The sequence below is a fragment of the Lipotes vexillifer genome, unplaced genomic scaffold (genome assembly GCF_000442215.2).
Source record: "Lipotes vexillifer unplaced genomic scaffold, Lipotes_vexillifer_v1.1 scaffold1102, whole genome shotgun sequence".
NCBI classification, from domain to species: Eukaryota; Metazoa; Chordata; class Mammalia; order Artiodactyla; family Lipotidae; genus Lipotes; species Lipotes vexillifer.
The window spans coordinates 367,317-391,575 of NW_006771065.1; the positions used below are offsets into that span (position 1 = coordinate 367,317).

Below are 24,259 nucleotides of genomic sequence, written 5' to 3' on the forward strand. Positions count from 1 at the left end.
TTCCTGTACTGAAATTAGGAAATTTTTATGTAAGAAGAAGACTTGGGGTTTCTTCCTTGTCTTTTCTTTTTCTCTAGTATAGTAGGGCTCAGAAGGCAAACAGAAAAAGAAAAAGAGGCAGAATGAAAGAGACAACTACTGTAGGGTGAAAAAGACTACAACTAGTAAAGCACTCCAGAAAGAGGCCCTAGATTGAAGTGGATAATAAACTCTTTTGAGAAAGATTATCATTATAAACAATTACAGAAAACTCTCTGAATACATGGTATTATGCTAGATACTGAGTACACAAAGAGGTAAAATACAAAGTTCATGCCATCAAGAAGCTTTTGAGTCCTGGATTCAGGAAATAGCCATAAATCTATAAATAGTGTTATCTGAAAGTGATACAGTAATTCAGGAGTAAGAATTTACTTTGAGTTCAGTTGTTTTGGGAAATACCATCAGAAGTTTATACCTTGAAGATATAGTAGGATCTTAGGTAAATGAAGTTAAGAAGGTCGGAGACTCCAAGAAGAATTAGTATGATCAAAGGGGAGGAGGTGGTGGGTGTTTGGATGTAATATTCAAAGTGCTTTGGGGAAATGATAGATAGATTGAGGTGAAAGGAACAGAATATTCATGTTTGTGAACTGGTAGATAAGATTGGCAAAGTGAGATTGGACCAAAAGTGGAGAACCTAGAATGACAAGCTAAGTGTTTTGGGCTTATCCTGAAAGTGATGTGAGGAGGACTTTTGGAAGATTTTGAATGGGAGTGTGACATAGGTAAACAGTTATGGAAAAATAATCTAGAAGTTCATGGAGAACAGATTATGGGGGAAATATGGAGGAAGTCTGGATGGCAAGTGATAAGGACCTAGCCTTAGGGCAGTGGCATTGGGAATAGAAGAGATCGCACATGAAAAATATCACAGTAATAGAATTTTCCTTTTCTCTTTAATCTGCTTATTTTTTAAATCCATGTATTCTGCTAACCAATCCACAAATGTTTTATCGAATACCTAATGTCTGCCAAGGCCACGTTGATACAAAGACTACAAATCCCAGTGCCTGGCCATCAAAGTGTTGAGGGACTAAATGTGGCTACTGAATCAGGATAAGTCAAGGATGACAGTATTTTGAGCCTGGATGGCAGAAAGAATGATAAATGCATGAGAGAAAAATTTTCAGCTTTTTCTTGTATGATGACTTGCACTTCTTGTATACTGTAGCCTGGTGATAACAAATTAAGCAGAAGCCTTGATCTCTTATATATTGCACATGTTCCCCTCCCCATGTAATTTTTTTAGGGTACTAAGAATATGAAATTCTTAGATGTTTCCATTTCATTTATATTTAGGGAAATGAAGAAAAAAAAGCTTCCAAGTGACTCAGGGGATTTAGAAATGATAGAAGGAAAGGACAAAGAAAAAGAAAATGCTCTACACATTGAAACTCATCAGAACACCAGCAAAAATGTCCCGGCTGTGCAGCCAATGAAACGAGGACAAAAGGTAATACAACTTTGGGGTGAGCTGTTAAAATTAGTACTACATGATTCATAAATGAAGTTGTGAGGTTTAAATGAAACAAGATGTAGACAAAATAATGCTGTGTGACTTCTTTTGAAAATTAGTTGAAAAGATAGTGTTTAGGCAGCATAGAGATCACTGTTCTGTTCTTTTAAGATCATCTATACAGAAGCTTTCAATGTTATGTAGAAGAGTAATAGGAGATTCTGATTTATTTGCCAGAGACACTCAGCTAATAACTGGCAATGCTGGTCTCCATTGATAATTTAACTCATTGGTTTCTTTTTCAGTTATTAATGCAATTTTGGTTACAGTTCTTACATATTTTATAAAAGTAAGGAGTGAAGGAAGAGGTAGTGGGTATAGACTGTACTTTAAAAAATGTTGTAGCAATGTAAAGAGATTGTGAGCTGATGTATAGGTATTTCTTTAGAAAAATTAAATTCCTTTGAAATCTTAGTAAAGATCATGTTTTATCTTTCCTCCATCCACAGTAGTCAGAATTTCCTATGTTTTTTTCCAGTGGGCTTCATATAAGTGAAAGGATATACTATACATATGGAAGGGAAGAAATCAATTCATATTAATATGTAAATTCAACATGAAGTCATTCAGAAAAGAATTGAGATTTTAATTAACTTGATAAAGTAATTCTTAAGTTCATTTGAAAGAGTAAATACCAGAGAATAGCTAAGAAAATCTTTTTTTAAAAAAATACAATTATTTATTTATTTATTTATTTTCAGCTCTGTTGGGTCTTCATTGCTGTGCGCGGGCTTTCTCTAGTTGTGGTGAGGGGGGGCTTCTTATCGCGGTGGCTTGTCTTTGTTGCGGAGCACCGGCTCTAGGCATGTGGGCTTCAGTAGTTGTGGCTCACTGGCTCAGCTGCTCCACGGCATGTGGGATCTTCCTGGACCAGGGCTCGAACCTGAATCCCCTGCGTTGGCAGGCAGACTCCTAACCACTGCACCACCAGGGAAGTCCCAGAAAATCTTGAAAAAGAAGATCAAGGAACGATTTCCCTACTAGGTAGTAAAACATTTACTGTTAGAATTATTAAAACAGTATGTGTTAACATAGGAACAGCCAGATAGAAAAGTGAGGCAGAATAAAATCTACACATAGAACCATAAACTGTGTATTTTAAAATTTAGTATTTGATAAAGTATTATTACAGATTGGGAGGGTATGAAACATTAAAAATTAGTGGCTAGTCATGTTTTTAAAAATATTGAAGTAAATATCAGGTGGAGAAAAGAACCATCAATAAAATTGAAAGACAAATGACAGATTGGGGAGTGGGGAAGCAGGGATCAGAGAAATGCTTATGTCAACAAGGGGAATTTTTTCACCCATCAAACTAATAGATAATGTGTGTTCAGTCATTCAATAAAAGTTTGAATATATACCATGGGAATTTCCAGCAAGAGTCTTCTAACAATTCAGTACTTCCCTGGTGGTCCAGTGGTTAAGAATCTGCCTTCCAATGCAGAGTTCGTGGGTTTGATTCCTGGTTGGGGAACTACAATCCCACATGCCATGGGGCAACTAAGCCCACGCACTGCAACTACTGAGCCCGCGTGCCGCAATGAAAGACCCTGCATACCACAGTGAAGATCCTGCGTGCTACAACTAAGACCCAAAGCAGCCACATAAGTAAATAAATAAATGTTTTTCTAAAAAAGAGTCCTTAACAATGCATTTGCCCTCTGACTCACTCAGCAATTCTTATTTTTAGAAATTTATCCTAAAAAAAATCTTACGTATGCACTAAGGATATTCGTCGATTTTTTTTTTTTTTGGCCGCACCGCACGGCTGGTGGGATCTTCGTTCCCCACCAGGGGCCAAAACCTGGGCCCTTGGCAGTGAAAGCACACAGTCCTAACCATTGGACCACCAGGGAATTTTCATAAGTTAATGTTTATAATTGCAAAAAATCTGAAAATCTTAAATGCCTAATAATATAAAATAACAAAAAATAACGTGGTGCATGTATACAATGAACTATTCTGCAGATAAATTCCAAGGCAAATCCTGATGAAATTTTTATAAAATACATTAAATTTTTAGATTATTTTGTGGAGAACTATCATCTTTACCATATTGAGTCTAACTGTTCGTGAATGTGGACCATAAGTACATAAGAATATTTTATATTCTTCAATAAAGATATATTTCCTTTTAGAGTCTTGTACATCCTATCTATTCCTACTTATAATTGTCTTACTTTTTGTAAGTGGTATATTTTCATTTTTTATTTATTTTTGGCTGCGTTGGGTCTTCGTTGCTGTGCACGGGCTTTCTCTAGTTGCAGCAAACGGGGGTTGCTCTTCATTGTGGTGCGCGGGCCTCTCATTGTGGTGGCTTCTCTTGTTGAAGAGCACGGGCTCTAGGCACGCGGGCTTCAGTAGTTGTGGCGCACGGGCTTAGTTGCTCCATGGCACATGGTATCTTCCCGGACCAGGGCTCGAACCCGTGTCCCCTGCACTGGCAGGCGGATTCTTAACCACTGTGCAACCAGGAAGTCCAGTAAATGGTGTATTTTTAAAACTTCCACTTCATGGTTATTAGTTACTGGTATATGGAAAGACAGTTTTCATGTGTAGATCTAGTATTAGGCAGTCTCACTGAATATTTAATATTTCATCTACAGATGAAATTCAGGCAGTCACTGTCTACAAATAATGGCTCTTCTCTTCTAATCCTAACATCTGTTGTTATTTTTCTCACCTTGTAGTGGCTCAAACATCACTACAGTGTTACATAAAAGTAACAATAGTGTGCTTCTTTGTTATACATTAAAGGGACTATTTCTGTGATCTTTAACATTGTAGGATGTTTCTTGTGGGTTGTTGATAAATATCCTTTACAAAGGGCTAGTTTTAATAATGATGAGTTAAATTTTATTGAATGGTTTTTCTGCATGTATTATTTTTCTCCCTTCATGAGTTAGTGTGGTAAATTACTTAAGAAAATTTCTTAAACTGGCCCCTAATACTGTCCTTGCCTGTTTTGGGTATCTAGGTGATACCAGCTTCATAAAGTAAGTTTGATACTTTTCCCATTTTCTGCTCTTTAGTACTTTGTGTAAAATGGAGATTGTTCCTTGAAATTTTTTTAGCAATTGCTTATAAACCCGGGCCTGATATTTGGGGATATATGGGTAGGTTTTTAAGTTCTAACTAAATTTTTTTAGTGATTATCATTCAGGTTTTCTGGGTTTTTCAAAGTTGGCTTTCCTAAGTTATATTTTCCAAGAAACTGTTCTTTTTATTGGGTTTTCCATTTCTTGGTTCAATTTATTGGTAATAGTGTTTATTCTTGGGGTTTTTTGTTTTTTTGAGGTGTAATGTACACATAGTAAAATGCACAAATCTTGTTTTTAGCTCAGTTTTTATATGCACATATATCTGTGAAACCACCACTCAGAATAAGACACTTGAATGTTTATATTACTCCAGAGGGCTCACTCTTGTCCCTTTCTATAAATAGTATCCCCACCAGAGAAAAACATTCTTCTTTAATCACTGTAGATTATTTTGCCTGTTTTTGAACTTTATGTAAAAAAGCAATCATACTGTATATATTCTTTGGTCTGGCATCTTTCACTCAACCTTGCGACTCATCCATGTTGTTGTGTGTAACAGTAGTTCATTTGCATTGCTAAATAGCATTCCACTGATGGATCTGCCACAATTTCTGTCTGCTGTATTGTTGATAATCGAAGGACATGTATCTTTTAGGTTCTCAGTGTGCATTTCTGTTGTGTATAGCTAGGAGTGGAAATGCTGGGTTATAGTGCACATATTGTGTTTGGCTTCTCCAGAGTACTTGTACCAATTTCACATCAAGTAGTGTATCAGAGTTCCCGTTGCTTCACGTCATCACTAACATTTGGTATTGTTAGCGTTTTTTAAGTCATTCAAGTGTGTGTATACTGAAACTTAATTTGGCTTTAAAAAGTTGGGTTGTCCAGCTTTCTTACTGATTTATAATTCCTTGAAACCCTGAATACAAGTCTTTTCTTGGTTATATGTATTACAACTACTTTTCATGTTTCAAGACTTGCTTTTTCACTTCTGTAGTAGTGGGGGATTTTTTGATGTGGACCTTTTTTTTTTTTTTTGTCTTTATTGAATTTGTTACAATATTGCTCCTGTTTTATGTTTTGGTCTTTTTTTTGGCCCAGAGGCATGTGGGATCTCAGCTCCCTGCCAGGGATCGAACTCACACTCCCTGCATTGGAAGGCGAAGTCCCAACCACTGGACAGGGAAGTCCCTGTAGTAGTGTTTTTTGATGAGCATCATTTGTTAATTTTAATGAAGTCTGATTTATCAGTCTTTTATAGTTAGTGGTTTTTTTGTGTGTCTTGTTTAAAGCAATCTTTAAAATTTTAAAAATTTGTTATTTGGGCCCTAGCTAAGACTAGTCAAGATAAAAAGTCTTTGAAAGTGAAGCCTGTATGTCTGTAGTTTTAAAAACTGCTCGGGTGAGTTGGATGTGTACCCAGAGTAAAGAATCAGTAGTTTAACTGATAAAATTCGAAGTATTGATAGCCTCTACAATAAATACGCAGCTAAGCTTTGCTGCCTTATTTCCTATTCTTCCTCTATATGTGTATCCTGATGCCAACCAAGTGCGATGACTTGCTGTTACTACTCTGCTGTCTTTACCTTATAATCTTGCTGTTCATGTATTCCCAGGTACTATGAATCTTTTAGTTTTGCTTTATATCTTCCCTACAATTCTTGCTCAAGGTGAAAAAAATGTCTCCTTTGTCTAAATTATCTTAAAAATAAACTTGTTTGTATTTAGAATATTTTGCATTAATTTATCCTTACTCTTCTATGTATCTTCTTTTTCCACCAGATGGTAATTGTTTGAGGGTGAGGACTATGGTTTATCCATCGTTAGGGACTTCATGTTGTTTGTTATAATGGTGCCTTACTCAATAAGCAATTTTGACAGAAATAAAGTAGCACCTTCTCTTTACAAAACATGTGTTGACATTTTTTTACTGCTGAACTTTTCCAACCAAAATTTTTTTATTTTGTAGAGTAAAATGAAAAAAATGAAGGAAAAGTACAAGGACCAAGATGAAGAAGAACGTGAGCTCATCATGAAATTGCTAGGGGTAAGTAACATCTAAAAACATTTTCTTTTGTTTTTCAAGGGCATCCAGACCACTGCCTATCATATGCTTTATATTCAATACTTTGTTAAAATACTGACAACATTAACTTTTTTTCCCTCTATGAATTGAAGTCTGCAGGTTCAAACAAAGAAGAAAAAGGGAGGAAGGGGAAGAAAGGTAAAATAAAGGATGAACCAGTGAAGAAACAGCCCCAGAAACCTAAAGGTGGACCAAGAGTTTCAGACAGCATAAAGAAAGAAACTCCATCCCTTGAAGTTACAACTCATGAGTTACAAGAATTGGCTGTAGATGATCCACATGATGACAAGGTAAGGCTACCACACATGTGGGCTTTTGCTTCTTAATTAGGGTGACCAACCATCCCAGGGTTCCCAGGACATGGGATTTACAGTGCTAAAACCAGGATGAGTGGTAACGCTATTCTTAATGGAAAGTCATCTTAGAAATACAACCTAAAAGACTAAAATTGCAGCATATAAGTGTAAAAATGGTAGTGTTGATAGCTCATAAAAAGTTTATCATAAGCCATTAGAAAATTTTATGGAGAGGCTAGGTTCTGGTGGAAACTTAGTTAAAATAAAACAGATAATTAGGATTATCTTGATGATGAGTGGGAAAGGAATTTGCACTTTTCTAGGTTTTTTGTAAGAATATATGTTATAGTATCTTACATTATGTTGAACCTAGATACACAGTATGAGATGTTAACAATTTTTCCAGTTAATATAGTTGCCTTGTGTCTATCAACTGAATACAAAAGCCCAGCCTTACGTATATCTTTTTTTTTTTTTAATCCTGATTAGCTATTTTTTTTCTTATTTATTTAATTTATTTATTTTTGGCTGCATTGGGTCTTTGCTGCTGCATGCAGGCCCCCTCCAGCTGCGGCGAGCAGGGGCCACTCTTCGCCATGGTGCGCAGGCCCCTCAGTGAGGTGTCCTCTCCCGTTGCAGAGCACGGGCTCTAGGTGCACAGGCCTCACTAGTTGTGGCACGCAGGATCAGTAGTTGCGGCACGCAGGCTCAGCAGTTGTGGCAGACGGGCCCAGTTACCCCACGGCATGTGGGATCTTCCCAGACCAGGGCTCGAACCCGTGTCCCCTGCATTGGCAGGCGGATTCTTAACCACTGTGCCACCAGGGAAGCCCCCCTTACGTATATCTTCTTGCATGAATATATACCTCTTATTGAAATTCTGAACAAAGGATTTATTGTTTTATCAATTTGTAAAAAAAATTTTGTTTCACTTTGTATTTTTATTTATGGCAGTTAAAGCTTTGGTTGTAATTGTGTGCTCTATTCAGTGCAGGTAATGCTTACAGGGATCCTAAGTGATACTGTTTTCTTTTTTCCCTGAACAGTGTTGTTTAGTAATATTAAAACTCAATTTTGTCTTCAAATTTTTATACTATTTATTCTGTAAACCCTAGACTCAGATATTCAGAGGTGTTAATTATGAATGTTCTTTCATCAGTAGATTATCTTCAGATAGATTTTTTTAACGTGAATAAGCAAATAAAATTAAGCTTATCATAACGTGAAAAATTCATCCTAAAACTGTTGAACAGAGACTAGCAAATAAAAGTTCTGTTCACCAGAATTCCCCATTTTCTTTCCCCCTGGCAAACCTATCAAGCTCATTTGTCACTTTAAATCGTCCTAATAGCATTCACTACTTTAGCATATATTCTGTGGAAGTCTTTTTTTGAAACTTAAGGGAAACAGTCTTTTTTCTCTTTGAATGGCATTGCTTTCTGCTATACTGGATACACATATTAATTTACTCACAGTCTTATCACTTTTTCTTTCTCCTCATAGTTTTTAATGGTTTGGAATTTCAATTTAAGTTATAACTGACTTTTAAAATTTTATATATTTGGAACAGGAAGAGCAAGATCTGGACCAACAGGGAAATGAGGTATGATTTTGTATTGGGGTTCCTACTACAACACTAACTGCAATCCAGTTCCCAGACTACCTGACAGACAACTTCTAACTAATTAAACTTAAAACACTAAGAAAAGACTACAAGCTCTGGAGTCACACATTCTGGGTTTGAATCCCAACTTTACTACATATGACTTCAACCTTGGAAACATTCTTTATGCCTCAGTTTCCTCATCTGAAAAATGGGGATAATAATTGCCCCTACTGAGAGAGTTGTTTTGAGAATTAAGATAATATACATAAAATGTTTAGAAAAGTTCACGGCATATAGTAAGCACTAACTGTACCAAATGTTTTGTCCTAAATTTAAATTTACTCATGTTGTTAAATAAATATGGGTAATCTTGAACGCAGTCCACAAAATGGGAACTCTGAGAAGCCATAGAATTTCTCCTTAAGGACAGGCATGAGAGAAGACTGTTCTAGCCCAGGGTTTCCCAACTTTGGCACTATTAACATTTTGGAGGAGGTAATTCTTTGTTGCGGGGAGTTGTCCCATCCCTGGCATCTACCCACTAGCAGATGTCAGTCGTACTCTATTTCCTCCCCCAACCTCGCTTCAGTTATGACAACCAAAAATGTCTCCAACAAGTTTTTTCTCCCTTTCTCTTAAATGTTTCAATAGGCGCCATTTTAAAAATCGTCATTAAGCTCTGCTTTATTGCTCCGAAGGGTGTAAGACTGTTTATCAGAAAATGATAAAATATATTGATTCTGACAGTGTTTTATTAGAGTTTTCCTCTTTTAGGACTGGTATAAATTATTTTTATAATCGTTTTTGTTTTCCCTTTTTAGGAAAATCTGTTTGACTCTTTGACGGGGCAGCCACATCCTGAAGATGTACTCCTGTTTGCCATTCCAATATGTGCCCCATACAACACCATGACAAACTATAAGTAAGTCATCATGAGTTTACTCAAACTGCTGCCACAGCACTGACTCATGAATCATTTTGTAATCTCTATTTAGTAACACATGCAATTCCTTTTTAAAGATACAAAGTGAAACTTACTCCTGGAGTTCAGAAAAAGGGAAAAGGTATTTAAAATCTTTTTTTGAATTATGTTTAAACATTTCTTGACTGAACAGAAGTAGATTTTTCTATTTTCTATTTACAGCTGCAAAAACAGCCTTGAATAGTTTCATGCATTCCAAGGAAGCAACAGCAAGAGAAAAAGACTTATTCCGCAGTGTAAAGGTAAAGTATTCCTCTAGAAACCTCTGGAGATTGGTGGTGCAATTAAAAATGTTAGCAGTTATTGCTTTGTTAGTAGATGGAACCTGCAGCTATTATTTTGGTAGAAAATGCAGTCTTACTAGAAGCAATATAAAATAAGTAAAATCATATTGGGTGAAAATTTTTAGAAATGCCATTCTTTTGACAGCAGAGGACATATAATTGTCATAAAAGAAAATATGATTGTGAAGATACTCAGCAATTCTTTTTTTTAGGACACGGATTTATCAAGAAACATTCCTGGCAAAGTGAAAGTGTCTGCACCCAATCTTCTGAATGTAAAAAGAAAATAGCTGAAATGAAATCCTAAAATATTTGAGAAGAGTCAATTTTATAGCCTTTTGGAAGTTCAGAGATGAAAACATCATGTAACAAGACTTCCGCATTTAAAAATAAACTAAACGTTGCCTTGTATTCGCCAAAAGGATTTATTTTTTTTTTTGCAGTTTTATAGAGAGGAAACAGTGTCTATGATAGGATTTCCTAAAATACCTGTGGACAGCTAAATGCTAATTGTATACATCTGTAGTTATCCTCCTACATTTTCTTGAAATTTGGGAGGTTAATATTAAGTATTCATTTCATGCTGTAAAGAAATGGAATAGTGAAGTGGCTCAACTGCTTAGACTATTGACTTGGTAGTTTACTGTATATAACGTGTATCGATTACAGGCCAATCACAAGTTTTTTTCCTGGTGGTGGTGGGGATTGGGGGTGGTTAAACATTTAGGATTAAGTCTTGAAAACCCTAAGCAGTGAAAGAGTAGACTTTCTTCTGCCTTTACCCATGTTAGACCAGATTTTAAATACAAATCAATCGTTTCCATGACTCAGCTTAAGAGATAACACCTAGAAGAAATTGGTGTTGATAACTTCCATGCATTTATACACCTTTACTTTACTTTACACCTTTACTTTTCATCTTAATTTCCTCCTTGTAATCTCATTCAGCTCTGTACCATTTTACTTTCCACCTCTAGTAATTATCAGTAGCATGTTACAGAGTATCTTAACCTATAATATCATAAGTGCACTTTTTGGCTTACCACTAAAGACTCCTGACCCAGCTTTCTTCTTCTATCTATCTCCTAACAGAATGGAGAATAAAGTCGTACATTATTTCCATTCCTTATGAGCTACAAAACTGTTACTTTAAAAATAATTAGATAATAGCTGCCTAGAGTCAACATGAGCACTTGCCCCAGCCCCTATTCCAAAGCATTATGGTCAAAGTACTAAACAGCTGTTGGTCCTTCCGAGGTTTCTTTTACCTGCTTAACCTTATCGAGAATATTTTTCCTTTTGAAGTAAGTTACTGTTAAAAACAAAAAGCTTTATGTAGCCTAGTGTTGTAAATACAACATAATAGACTACTTGTGCCATTAAAAAAACACCTGAAATATTCATGTCTTTCTTTAAAAAATAACTTCACCATTTTGATAGTGGTAAGGATAATTAGTATAATGTTTCTATAGGTACATATCCTGATGTTACCAAATAGGAAATATAATAACCATTCCTTGGGGTTAAAAAGCCCAAGTATTAACTTACTTTTTGTTTTAATAGAAGACAGTTACTGGTGTTAAATACATTTATTGTAAACTTTAGACACAAAAATAGGTTCTCTAGGCCATTCACATACACAGTAAAACTAAAAAGCTGCAAACTACAACAATGCACATAATTATATAAACAATGTCACTCTGATGTTTACAGAATTGCTGTCCATGCAAGTGATCAGAGGCACTGTCTATGAAGCCTTAAGATCCAGAAGTGTTGTTACTACCAAACCTCTGATTAACACTGTGAAGTAAGTGTTTTGGAAGGCAGTTCCACGAGCTGGCTAACATTTCTTTAAAGCAAATGACTGCTTCTAAGCTTAGCCTGAAAGTGGACAAAGAAAGAGAAAAATAATTTCACTTTATGGCTTAGAAGTACATTCACTTGAAGAACTACCAAAAAAGAAAAAGCACTTTAAAGATTTTCATAGGAACTGGATAGTTTTAACAGTGAAGGCTTGCTATTGCCCTTAAATTATCCATAAACCTGTTTTTTCAAGAGCATTAATTGTTTAAGAAACACAATTTAAAGTAAGTACCAAGTAAAAAGTTACTTACCTTACAAGAGATTTTGGTTGAACTGAAAATATAAGTATTTCATTACTGTGTGCCTGAAAAACAGACATGAAGAATATATTAAAAGTACTTCACAAGAAAGCTTCAGCAATATTATGAAGTGTCCTTTAATAAAGGGTAGTGTACTTACAGCCCTGTGATGGACAAGAAGGTTATTGGCACACCCACCAAACACAATGACTTCTCCTTCATCACTGGCACAAGCTGTATGCCATAATCTACATTTAAAACAAAAACTTGAGTTTGAAGTCACCCTGAACACCAAACTGATCATTTATTTATACTACAGAATAGAGATGATGAAATAAAGACTAAAGATCTTTAGTGCAGCCCAAAACATAATGGTGAGATGCAGTTATCTCAAGGAAACGTAGCAGAAGCTAGAAAAATCAATGTCTGTTTTATCTGGATGTTACCGTTTTATCTTTCTGGTCCATTCCTAATTTATGCAATGAGGAATGTGAACTGAACTGTTCTCTAGGTTTTTGTTAGCAATAAAAGTCTTACGGGGGATTAGTGGTATATGCCCTCTGCTTCTTTTCCTCTTTTCATAGGCAGCACCAGTTGGCCTTACACAAAACATCTGAGGGATGCTGACTCTGCCTGAGTGAACAAGTATCTTCAGGCCTGATAATTCTGTGAAAAGAATATTTGTGCCAAATGACGTCTTAGCGGCATGACTGTACTTAGGTCAGAGGTGTGGGGAAAAATGCAGGCTGACATTATCCAAATGTGCTTTGAACACCAACTTTGCATCATTTCCTTTAGCAGTCTTTGTAACAGTTCTTTTCAAGATTAACAAGAAAAATAACTATCAGTGTTTTAATAGGCTCTTTTTGGATGATTTGACTTCTTGATCTTTGTCATACAGCACAATTGCAAATCTGATCGAAAGTTCTTGATTCTCCCTTCCCAGCCCCTCCCCCCCACTGCCATAAACATTCTTTAGGGTTTTGAAAGTCTCTCCTTTCCAGTTCCTTTTTGTTTTTTTAATGAAAAATCTAGAAACAGTTCAACTCACTTGACTAAAGAGCTTGAGTATAAATCTTAACAATGTCAGTAATTTTATGATGAAGCAAAAGTCAAAATCCAGCCCTATCTTTCATACACAGATGATAAAAAAGAAAGCACTGATACTAGGATAACACTGGTTTTCTCTTCTTCCAAAAGCTACAATGTTAAACCTTAGTGAATGCTAGGGTTCTTATAATAAGAATGATGAACTAAATGCAGCCAATCAAATTTCCTCAATCATTACCAGTCTTGTACATCTCTATGGACCTCATTCATTCAGCATAAGAATTAGCTTTTAAATAGTTCATACCTTGGTTTTTCAGTATAGGGATGATTAAACTGTATCCATTCATTTTTACTGATGCAGTAAGTCCAGGCATCACCTGATTGAAGCAAAGAAAAAGAGCTATGAAGTATGTTAATGTGACATTGATATTTAAAGAGCATAGCTTTAGTAAGAACAGTAATAAATCAGATTTTGAGTAGATACAGAAAGTATACTTCGTTTTTTTTCCTGCAGTTAACCAAGTAAGCCCTTTGCATGTTACAGCCCTTTAGCAGGGCAAAGTGTTCCAGGTCATTTTTTTACTGGACCAATGGATGTGTCATGAAAACAATTATAGGTATGTTATAGGATCAAAATTAGTAGCAAACCTTCTAACCAACCCTATAGCCCTCTGATAAATTTAAAATACTGATTTTTTTCAGCTATTCATATATTACTTATGAATGATACATAATAACTTTTGTTTTTTTGCGTGGGCCTCTCACTGTTGTGGCCTCTCCCGTTGCGGAGCACAGGCTCAGCGGCCATGGCTCATGGGCCCAGCCACTCCACGGCACGTGGGATCTTCCTGGACCAGGGCACGAACCTGCGTCCCCTGCATTGGCAGGCGGACTCTCAACGACTGCACCACCAGGGAAGCCCTATAATAACTTTTTAATGTTTTTAAAGTACTTACTTAGTGGCTGTTTATCAGTGGTAAATCCTCCAAAGAGAAAGAGATGATCTGAAGAAACCGGTGTTAGTGAGTGCCAAGATCGGCCAACTGGGCATATGCCTTGTGGAATTCTGAAAATAATAGCTAAGTTACAATATCTACATTTAAAAGCCGCTACTGTATTTAATGCAGAGAAATACTAAAGAAGTTTTCTTTCAAAATTTATATGGAATTTTGAAAAGAGACTTTAAAAAGGCTTCTTGGTATTAACTACATGCTTTAGAATGAACTACTTTCTTTGAAGGAAGAGTCAACTTTAGATCTTTTCTTTTCAGTAAACACTGAGCACATGCTATGTGCCAGGCATAGTTTATGGGAACTGCAAATTTTAAAATTCCTTCTTTAAGGATTTAGTGATTATGTTTACTTAAATTCATAGTTACAGAAAATGTAAGCAAGTACATTATATACTAATAATAGAGTAAGGGAAAAATCCATTGAAATTTCTTTGAAAAACTTTTCTAAATAATTATCTAAAATGATACCTACAATTCATTCCACTCCCATGTATCCAGATTAAGATAGTGAAGATCATTCATTCTAGCATCCTAGAAAAGGATAATTAACTAGTTATCATTTTGAGTAATTCAAAAGCAAGTCATTGAAACTGTTTTATATACTCACTCGATATCTGCCTCCAAACACAAAGCCTTTGTTTCCAACAGTTGCACAGGCATGGGCAGCACGAGGTGAGGGTGCTTTACCCTAGTAAGGTCATAAAAGCAATTTAATAAATAAGTGAACGTTTTATAAATACCAGAAAGAGTCTACTCTGGATGTGGGATAAGAATGTGCAAGACACTTGAGCTTTTAAGCTGAAGTGCAAACTTATAGTAGACAGCAGTACTGAAGGCTGACTAGCAAACTGGGAGTTTCTGAAATACATTACTGAAGGGGCTAGTTAATACAATAGAATGCTTGCTTGCTTTACTTTTATCTTTTAAAACAAAAGCTAGCATATTATATGACATCTGTGTCAGAGGAAAAAGAAACCTAATATTTGAGTAACTTAAATTCCAATCCAGCACTAGGTCATTTATTACAAACAATACCACTTTAACAGCTATTAGATAATAGATGCTGGGCTAGTCTATACATTCATTAAACTTTTTTGAGTTTTAAACTCCTTGGAGAATAATGAACTGTCAATTTTACACCACCTGCCAATTCCCCTTCTCATCTAAGCAGCCTTGCTTTAATAATTCATTATTCTTCAGTAACTCACAGTAGTTATAGGCTGGCTCCAGACAAATGTTTCAGTGTCTAAAATATGTACATGATCATTCCATCCTCTTGGATGACTTGAATTCTACAGAAAATAAATAAGAATCTGAGTTATTTTACAAATAATGTTTGTAAAATCATATAGCCTTTGTCTGGTTTATTAAGAGACCAAAATGAACAAAGCTAATAGCAAACAAAGTGTATTATTTCAACAGACTGGGTAGGCCATATGCAAATATGAAACTTCATTTACCCAAAAAGATGTTTCATCAAATTCAAAAGTTCCCAATACTTTATCTTCAGGTAAATATCCATACCCTCCAAAAAATATTAACCTGTTTGATAAAAAACCAAGACATTAAAAAGTCAAACATCCACAGGATACAAGAGATTTTTTTAAATTTTGTCTTATCCATGAGTTGAGAAGGCACACCTGAGTATATAAAACTGCTTATTCAAATAATAATGGCTAATATGGCTAACATTTATGTCTTAGGTGCTTTACCATCAATTCACTTAATCCTCATGGGCACTCGAAGGCGTGTTCTACTGTTACAATGGTTATTGGTTAATGATACTTGGATGGCAAAGCACTTTCCACATAAAAACGCAAACCTATAGTGCTGTTAACTCACTTGTTTTTATATACCCAGACACCGAGTTTGTCCTTTGATGATGGAGGAATTCCTTGGCAGTCAATTCTTTCCCAGTGTAATACTCGGTCTGTAGACCTTGAATCCAGCATGTAGAACTGTCAGAAGCAACGATTTCAGTTAGATTTGGTACATGAAAGAAATTCAACCTTGGCATTTAATTTTATTGTGTTCATGCTAATAAGACTCTCATCTAATTCAGTACTACTAAAAGTGAAACTGCAGACTGGCTGCTTGTCTGCAAAGTGTTAACTGGTCTGAGTCTAGATAAGAAATTTCTGCCAGAATGTAAATTTACCTAAGTCACTGTGTACCCTGTTTGGTTCAGCTTATTTTTTTCCCATACCACACTTTTTTGATGAAGGAACAGAACGTGTGTTGATTTACATTCTTGGCCTTAGGTAGGCACTTTGAGTTGTACTGATCTAATTTATGGGTATCAGGATGGTATTACCAAAAAATCAGACTTAGTAATTCATCTTCAAATTCAATTTAACAAACATGTCTTAAGTGCCTACTTAACTCTAGGAGCTAAGGATAAATCTTAAAAGATTAAGTGTTCGTCTGTCTTTCACATCCAGGTATTTAATTTTTTTTTTTTAGACTCCTAAAGCTCCCTTTCCTCAACTCTAGTCAGTTAACTACTATCATTTCTCTGACCACTCCCCTAAAGCTACAGCTTCTCTTTTTCCCAGGCTTCCTCATGTTGTGTCAAACTTAGTTTTCTCCCCCTTGGCCCTGAAAAATACATGGCTCAACTACAGCCTACAGTAGGGCCTCACAAAACCTCTTAGGCACGGAACCCTTCAAACAAAATCTTAAGCAAAAGCCTAAATATAAAAATAAGGGGCTTCCCTGGTGGCCCAGTGGTTGGGAATCCGCCTGCCAAAGCAGGGGATGCAGGTTCGGGCCGGGATCTTCCGGGAAGATCCCACATGCCGCGGAGCGGCTGGGCCCGTGCGCCATAACTACTGAGCCTGTGCTCTAGAGCCTGCAAGCCATAACTGCTGAGGCCCGTACACCTGGAGCCTGTGCTCTGCAGCGGGAGAGGCCACTGCAGTGGGAGGCCCACGCACCGTAACGAAAGGTGGCCCCCGCTCGCGACAACTAGAAAGAGCCCGCGTGCAGCAATGAAGACCCAACACAGCCAAAAGTAAAAATAAAATAAATTTATTTTTTTAAAAAAATAGGGCTTCCCTGGTGGCGCAGTGGTTGACAGTCCGCCTGCCGATGCAGGGGACGTGGGTTCGTGCCCCGCTCCGGGAGGATCCCACATGCCGCGGAGTGGCTGGGCCCGTGAACCGTGGCTGCTGAGCCTGCGCGTCCGGAGCCTGTGCTCCGCAACGGGAGAGGCCGCAACAGTGAGGCCCGTGTACCGCAAAAAAAAAAAAAAAAAGAAAAAGAAAAGCGTGGCCAGGATGATTTAAGGACCAAGAAGTGGTTGCCAGGAGGGGGGGGGAGAGGAGAGATGAATACACGGAGTACAGAAATTTTTATGAGCAGTGAAATACTTCATATGACATTATAATGATGGATATATCTCATTATATTTGTCCAAACCCACAGAATGTACAACACTATTCAATTAAAGTGAACCCCGAGGTGAACTGTGAATGAATAAATTAATAAAAGTGGAGCTACACTTGTTAAAATGGAGGAGGAAGGGGCAGTCTAGAGCCTGCCCAACACCATATGCTCCTCTCACATGTGTCCCAAGGCATCTCAAAGAAATCCCTGAGTTCCTAGAAGCAGTTTGAAATTTGAAACCACTTCAGCCATATGCTCATCTACAGCAAATCACTTGGCATGTCCATGAACAAGATATTTGCTTATACCTCTGCATCTTGGTACCTACATCTTGGCTACCCCTTCCAATTGTATAATTCTATTCAAGCATCACCTCTTCAGTGAAGACTCTTCATTTTTCTGTTCCTCTGTCCTACCAAACACAATGGTAAGGATCCTTTTTCAGATTCAACAATTTTTACTGAGCCATTACGAGCCGACTCTGTGTTTCTCTTTATGATATGCTACTGAAATCGTTTACTTATATGTGTCCCTTCTAGAATGTGAGCTCCTAGAGGCAGGGATGGTGTCATTCATCTCTGTCTCCAATGTCTAAGCAAGTGCTCAGCATTAAGGTGCTTACTAAGTTGCCAAATAAATGAATTTTTAAGAGTCTATCTATAATCACATGCACCTTTCTGACTGCATCTGTCTCTTACTGGCCTGAGAGAAAAACTGATACCTTTTTCCTATTTGGTAAAGATGTAGACTGAGTCTGAACAGCAGTATCTTATGGTGCCATGTTATAGGAATGTTAGTATATAAAATCTGTCAGTGTTTATTTCTCCTTATGGCTTTTTGAGTTGTGGCCTGTTAAATTTTACCCTACCCCGCCCCCTTAACTGCATCTTGGTTTCATTTAGTTTACTAATATTCATCTAATACTCCAGGGTTCTGAAAGAACAAGTAGCTGCAAAGAACACCAAGAAAAACAACCTAGGAAGTTACTGCACACACCTTACCAACCAAAGCTGATTTTACAGAAGGCCCAGGTAAATACCGGCTGGTAGACAAAAATACTAAAATGCACATTCATACCATAATCAAGTACATGTATTTTTTAACTGGAACAAGAATAAGTATGGGCTAACCTTAGAAATCTGAAGTTGTCTGAAAAAGAACAAAGTTGCCTTAAACCATAATCCTTAGAAACACTAACCTTATTCGTATTGCCTCTTGAATGGTGTCCTCCAAACAAGTACAGCACCCTGTCTACACACACAGCACAGCTTCCTGACATAGAAGGAGGAACATCACCCTCAGTGTTAATTTTTTTCCTAAGGGGGAAAAAATTGAATGTAAATAGATTTCCCAAAAAGGAAGAAATGCAAAAATCTATTCATTCTTCTAATTCTATTCCCACAATAAAAGAAAAAATAAAATAAGCGGGCTGAGAATGCAAAAATATTCATTCTTCTAATTCTATTCCCACAATAAAAGAAAAAATAAAATAAGCGGGCTGAGTAGCTATGTCGAGGGTCTCTTCTAGCTCTAGTTAGTTAAAAGAATGAACTCATCCCTTTCACCCATTCCACAGGCTGTGCCAGCAGGTACTTACACATGGCAGCATGGGAGGTTCTAAAAGCCTACGTGTTATTTTATTATCCTAGGAGCAAACCATCTTACATTTCTCAAACTAAATTGTTTGCTTTTCTACTTACTTGGCCATTAATGGTTTTTTGATGGTTTTTTGTTTTTGAGTGGGCCAAGAACCCAAAAGAAAAAAACTTCAGTATGTCAGTCCTGACAGATTAATAGGTGTTTTTAATTCAGTTACCTTTTAGCCATTCAAACGAATCTGTTTCAGACCTTATGTAATACTCCCAACACTCAGGTAGTGCCTACTATAGGCCAGGCCCTCCTCTGAGTGCTCTTTACATGTTTTAACTCATTCTGAATCTAAAAGTGAATCTGAATCAAAAAGCTAATAATTCTAAGATTCAGAATATTAATACGACACTCAAGGTCTTTTGCTCAGAATATCACTTCATCTATGCTAACTAAGCTTTAAGTTTTTTATGTTTTTGGCTGCGTCATGTGACACACAGGATTTTAATTCCCCAACCAGGGATCGAACCCGTGCCCCCTGCAGTGGAAGTGTAGAGTCCTAACCACTGGACCGTCAAGGAATTCCCAAGCTTTGTTTTGATAGGCTTAATTTGTAAAATTCCTTATGGGGCTGAATTGTTAAAAGAAAATATTAGAATTTCCATATTAAAGGAATATTATAAATGTCCAATTCTCTAGAAAAAGATCAAACAGCTAGATTAACACTGACTGGCTATGTGCAAAAATAATCCTGGTTTATTTTTAGTTGACCTTTTAAATCAAGTGGAACTACTATTCTCCTAGTTCTGAGACCTCTAATATGCTAAAGTATGTAATGCACAAAGTTTTCACAAAGCAAACCACGGGGAAAACTACTTTATAAATCCCTAAACACGGCCAACCCAGTAATTTGAGAATCACATTAATTCTGCTAAGAACATACTCGAGTAATACTGGTATGAAACTGGCAAAAGGTCCTTTCAGAATATCCACAGTTTGTATGCAAATTTAAGTTAATTTTGTTTTTTAGGTAAAACGTACTATTTCAAAGGGATTTGCATAGAAATTTTAATATTAGAGCTCATTGAAATCGAATACTACCTTTATTTCTAGCAGATACAATCTGGAAATTCTCTTCTCACTCAAGATAGCACACAACAAAGACAACATCTTGAAAAAAATATATATGGAACTTTTATTATATTTCCATTCCAGGATTTGAAGCCTCTACCTCTTTAATATTACTATAATACTTGACACAGCTCTGCATAGAAATTTCTTCAAGGTCATAAAAGCATCTAGTAATTACTGAACTACTAAAGAGATGCAAAAGCATCTAAGCTTAGCAGCTAAGCTAAACTAGCAGAACACTGTTTTCAGAATATATAGATAGCTTAGCATCTTTAATTAAAGTATTTTTATTCATTAGTGTGGGTTTTACAGAGTATGTTTTTGTTTGCAACCTTATTTGGATTTTTTAGTCCCCCTCATAATATCCAGTTACCATCTTCCAGTCTCCATGTTGTAGATCCAGAGTTCTTCTCTAGGCAGATAAAAGTCATATAATCCTCTGACTTGATTACTCTAAGAAAAAACAAAGAAACAAAAAAAAATTGCAAATATAAAAAATAATTTGTATTCTAAAGAGGCACTACTGTGTATTTTATATATATATGTATATATATATATATATAGTATATTGTATATATATTGTATATCTTATTTGAGATACTAAGAGTTATGTAAAGTTAAATAGGTTATAACAGTTCTATCAAATGCACAATCCTCCCTGCACCATGCCACATACTCAAGGTAATGCTTAATATAGACAGCCCTCAATTCAAATTTTTGATACAGCAGTTGTAATGGTACAGGAAGTTAAGAGATCTCCAGGTAATCTCTAAGGCCACTTTATCCTGAATAGTCCATGCACCAAATCTCACTTGCATGACTTCATGAGAGATCACCTGTGCCATGGTCGGCACGCTAAAGAAAAGTCTGCCTTCAACGTACCTAATCCTTGGGGCTTCCCTCATGGCGCAGTGGTTTTAAGAGTCCTCCTGCCAATGCAGGGGACACGGGTTCAATTCCTGGTCCAGGAAGCTCCCACATGCCGTGGAGCAACTAAGCCTGTGCACCATAACTACCGAGCCTGCGCTCTAGAGCCCGCGAGCCACAACTAAAGCCTGCGTGCCTAAAGCCCGTGCTCTGCAACAAGAGAAGCCCGCGCACTGTAACAGAGAGTAGTGCCCGCTCACTGCAACTAGAGAAAGCCCACGCGCAGCAACGAAGACCCAACGCAGCCAAAAATAAATAAATAAAATAGATAAATTAGAAAAAAAAAAAAAAGTACCTGATCACTAACAGGGGATGTAGAGTTTTCTAGCCATTCTCCCCTTTCACCCATCCATTCTCCACCAAGAAGCAGAGAGGGCAGAACTGAAAATATTAAGTCCTCATGCAAAATTTTGTTCCTTGTTCTGATCCAGTTCCCTTCAGGTAACAGACTGAGCTTACCATAAGCCAGAACTAGCTAAGTGCTGTCCATGGAGTGCTTTATTTAATCCTCACAACCACCACAAGAAATAGCTGGCACAAGTTTTTCGAAGAGGAAGGTGATTTGCCCAAGGCTGCTTAGCAAGGGAGGGTGGAACCAGGATTCCCGCCTCCGTTCCCTGCATTTGCAACTTCAGCCACTGCCTGAGCCACTTTCTGAACAATGTCGATATACAGTAAACTGTTGCAGTTCACTGAAATGGGTGTCAGAGTCTTACAAGTTTGAGTATTACAGAGAATTGAACAGCTGGCCATGTAAACATTTCTCTTTCCACTCCACCGCTTAGGAAAGGAAAGGCTGGAAACAAGATAGCAGGCTGAGGGCTTCCCTGGTGGCACAGTGGTTGTGAGTCCGCCTGCCGATGCAGGGGACACGGGTTCGTGCCCCGGTCTGGGAAGATCCCACATGCCGCGAAGCAGCTGGGCCCGGGAGCCATGGCCGCTGGGCCTGTGCGTCCGGAGCCTGTGCTCCGCAACGGGAGAGGCCACAACAGTGAGAGGCCCGCGTACCGCAAAAAAAAAAAAAAGATAGCAGGCTGACCTGGAATACATCAGGCTGGTGGGAGGAGGAAAACTGACTTCTGTGTAGGAAGCTAAGGTTTACTGCCATCAAAACAATCTCCAAGGGCTTCCTGTTTGTGGTACTCTTAGGTTCTAGCCAAAATGGGGAGGATGGCCTGTTTTGGAACCACCAACTTACTTCATTGATCATGCTTCTCCACCTGGTCTCAGCCCTAGGCATCCAGGCCCTCCACAACTCAGCTTCAGAAATCTTCCACCCTGACAACCCTCCTTCTGCCCACCTTCCTTCTTTGTGAAAAGTCCCATTCCCTCAACACTGCTGAGTTTTACAAATAGAATTACAAATAAAGAAGTTTAGGCTGAAGACTAACAGGTTTACTTTTCTCCAAGGGAATTATTTACGTTTTAATTAAGGTCACCACATACTGGCCACCTTCCTCCTACCAAATACTCTCCTCTGAACACATTCATTGGAGGCTGGGGAAAACATTCCAGATTAATTAGGATTGGCAAAAAGGAACCAAATGAAGTAATCAGGAAAGCTTTATCCCATCTTTTTTTTTTTTGCGGTATGCGGGCCTCCCCGGTTGTGGAGCACAGGCTCTGGACGCGCAGGCTCAGCGGCCGTGGCTCACGGGCCCAGCCGCTCCGCGGCATGTGGGATCTTCCCGGACCGGGGCACGAACCCGTGTCCCCAGCATCAGCAGGCGGACTCTCAACCACTGCGCCACCAGGGAAGCCCCCATCTATCTTTTGAGAGTCATCTCAAAGACGGTCAACTATGATCAACTGTACCATAAGCTAAAATCTACTACCAGAATCAAGAAGTGCTTCCAAGTCATGGAAGGTACAGGTGTGGCGGACTAGATTTCAAGCAAATGGGGACGTGGGGAGATCGTTTTTAAAACCAAAAGAGACTAAAAAGAATATTTTCGGTAGGAATAGATCAGAACCACCCCAGCAAATGAAAATAAGACGATTCTAGAATGTGGAGTGCTACTGGGAACCTCTAAAAGCAAAGGGCAGAACTAGTGAGAAGGTTTAAATAGGAGACACTTGGGTAGGATTTCCAGATAGAGGAAAAAAGAAGAAACGCAAGTAAATGCTCTAAACTGGTAACTAATCAGATTGTTCACAAGTAGGGGTCAAAGAGCCGCACTCTGTAGTTAAAGTTGTTCCTGTTGATTTTTTCGGTTATTTCTAGAGCTTTTCCATTAATTTTCTTAATAGAGATTTCTTGTGAAAAACATCCTTTCTCAGCTGAAACCAAAAGGAAAATAGCCCTGAAGCGTTCCAATAACAATGGGATGTAGCTGGGACGCCTGAACAGGTGGGAAGGTTCAATAAGACGGTTCCTGCGGCCTTTGGGAATTCCGAGGCATTTTCCTACACTGCCGTCTCCCCATAAGTGGGCCACGGTATCAGTGGGCCACCTGAGCCCGGCTCCACAGGGTAATGTGCTCCTAGGTAGACCTGATAAAGGATAAGAGTGATCTCACACACAGTTACCTCTTATACACCCCCAACCCTTTCAAATAAAACACATTTCGCGGTCCTGCACCGCCCGCCGTGCCCTCCCCAGATAACGCTCGGATGTCAAACAGCGCGCAGGGCGGCCGCGAGCAGCATGGGGCGGGGAGCGGGCTTTGTAAGCAGAAGGCGGGCGTGACAACAGAGCAGGAGGCTTGGGACGGTAGGGAGACCCGTGGGAAGATTCCCACACTCGCGTAGAACAAGGGACCAACGGGCGGAGTCGCGACGTCGGGGCGCGGGAGGCGATCGGGGCGGACGCTCTGGTCCTCCCGCCGGCCCACCGCCCCCGACCCAGTAACAGCCGAGCGACTCCCGCCGCGGCCCGGCCACCCACTGACCTTGTAGCCGCCCCAGACGAACATGTGGCGCCCGTCGCTGACGGCTACGTGGCCGCTGCGTTCAGCGGGGCAGGCGAGCTCCGCGGACTCGTAGCCCTCATAGGCCGGCCCCGGGAGCTCGTCCTCCCGCAGGTCCTCGTAGCCATCGGCCATCTTGAGGCTGCACTTCGGCTCACCGACAATCCCCGCACCCGCGACGGAGGAAAAGACAAAGGAAAAGGAAGGAGGAGCACGGTGGCGCGAGGCGAGGCGGCGGCGGCGAAAGGCACGGCGTTAGGGCCGCTCCCCGCCGCCCGCGCTCGCGTCCTCGCGGCCC

At 38.6% G+C, this 24,259-nt stretch overlaps 2 protein-coding genes across 3 annotated transcripts in view; one reads left to right on the forward strand and one right to left on the reverse strand.

Moving 5' to 3' along the window:
- The window catches only part of NEMF (nuclear export mediator factor), a 53,299-nt gene extending 42,849 nt beyond the window's left edge, over nt 1-10,450 (forward strand). For both annotated transcript variants that reach the window (XM_007446500.1, XM_007446501.1), the window contains 8 exons: nt 1,342-1,495; nt 6,572-6,649; nt 6,781-6,978; nt 8,555-8,587; nt 9,412-9,512; nt 9,611-9,654; nt 9,735-9,814; nt 10,069-10,450. In XM_007446500.1, coding sequence (XP_007446562.1) covers nt 1,342-1,495; nt 6,572-6,649; nt 6,781-6,978; nt 8,555-8,587; nt 9,412-9,512; nt 9,611-9,654; nt 9,735-9,814; nt 10,069-10,146 — 766 coding nt within the window. In that variant the 3' untranslated portion in view covers nt 10,147-10,450. The remainder of the gene's footprint in view (nt 1-1,341; nt 1,496-6,571; nt 6,650-6,780; nt 6,979-8,554; nt 8,588-9,411; nt 9,513-9,610; nt 9,655-9,734; nt 9,815-10,068) is intronic.
- Nucleotides 10,451-11,430: 980 nt separating this feature from the next.
- KLHDC2 (kelch domain containing 2) overlaps nt 11,431-24,259 on the reverse strand; it is a 12,957-nt gene continuing 128 nt past the window's right edge. The window contains exons 1-13 of the mRNA XM_007446502.1: nt 23,944-24,259; nt 20,499-20,578; nt 18,606-18,723; nt 15,863-15,978; nt 15,481-15,562; nt 15,229-15,312; nt 14,628-14,708; nt 14,493-14,551; nt 13,965-14,074; nt 13,313-13,385; nt 12,119-12,206; nt 11,971-12,023; nt 11,431-11,737 (exon numbers count right to left, since the gene is read on the reverse strand). The exon at nt 23,944-24,259 is cut by the window's right edge and continues 128 nt beyond it. Of these exons, the coding sequence (XP_007446564.1) occupies nt 11,614-11,737; nt 11,971-12,023; nt 12,119-12,206; nt 13,313-13,385; nt 13,965-14,074; nt 14,493-14,551; nt 14,628-14,708; nt 15,229-15,312; nt 15,481-15,562; nt 15,863-15,978; nt 18,606-18,723; nt 20,499-20,578; nt 23,944-24,096 (1,221 nt within the window). The 5' untranslated portion in view covers nt 24,097-24,259 and the 3' untranslated portion in view covers nt 11,431-11,613. The remainder of the gene's footprint in view (nt 11,738-11,970; nt 12,024-12,118; nt 12,207-13,312; nt 13,386-13,964; nt 14,075-14,492; nt 14,552-14,627; nt 14,709-15,228; nt 15,313-15,480; nt 15,563-15,862; nt 15,979-18,605; nt 18,724-20,498; nt 20,579-23,943) is intronic.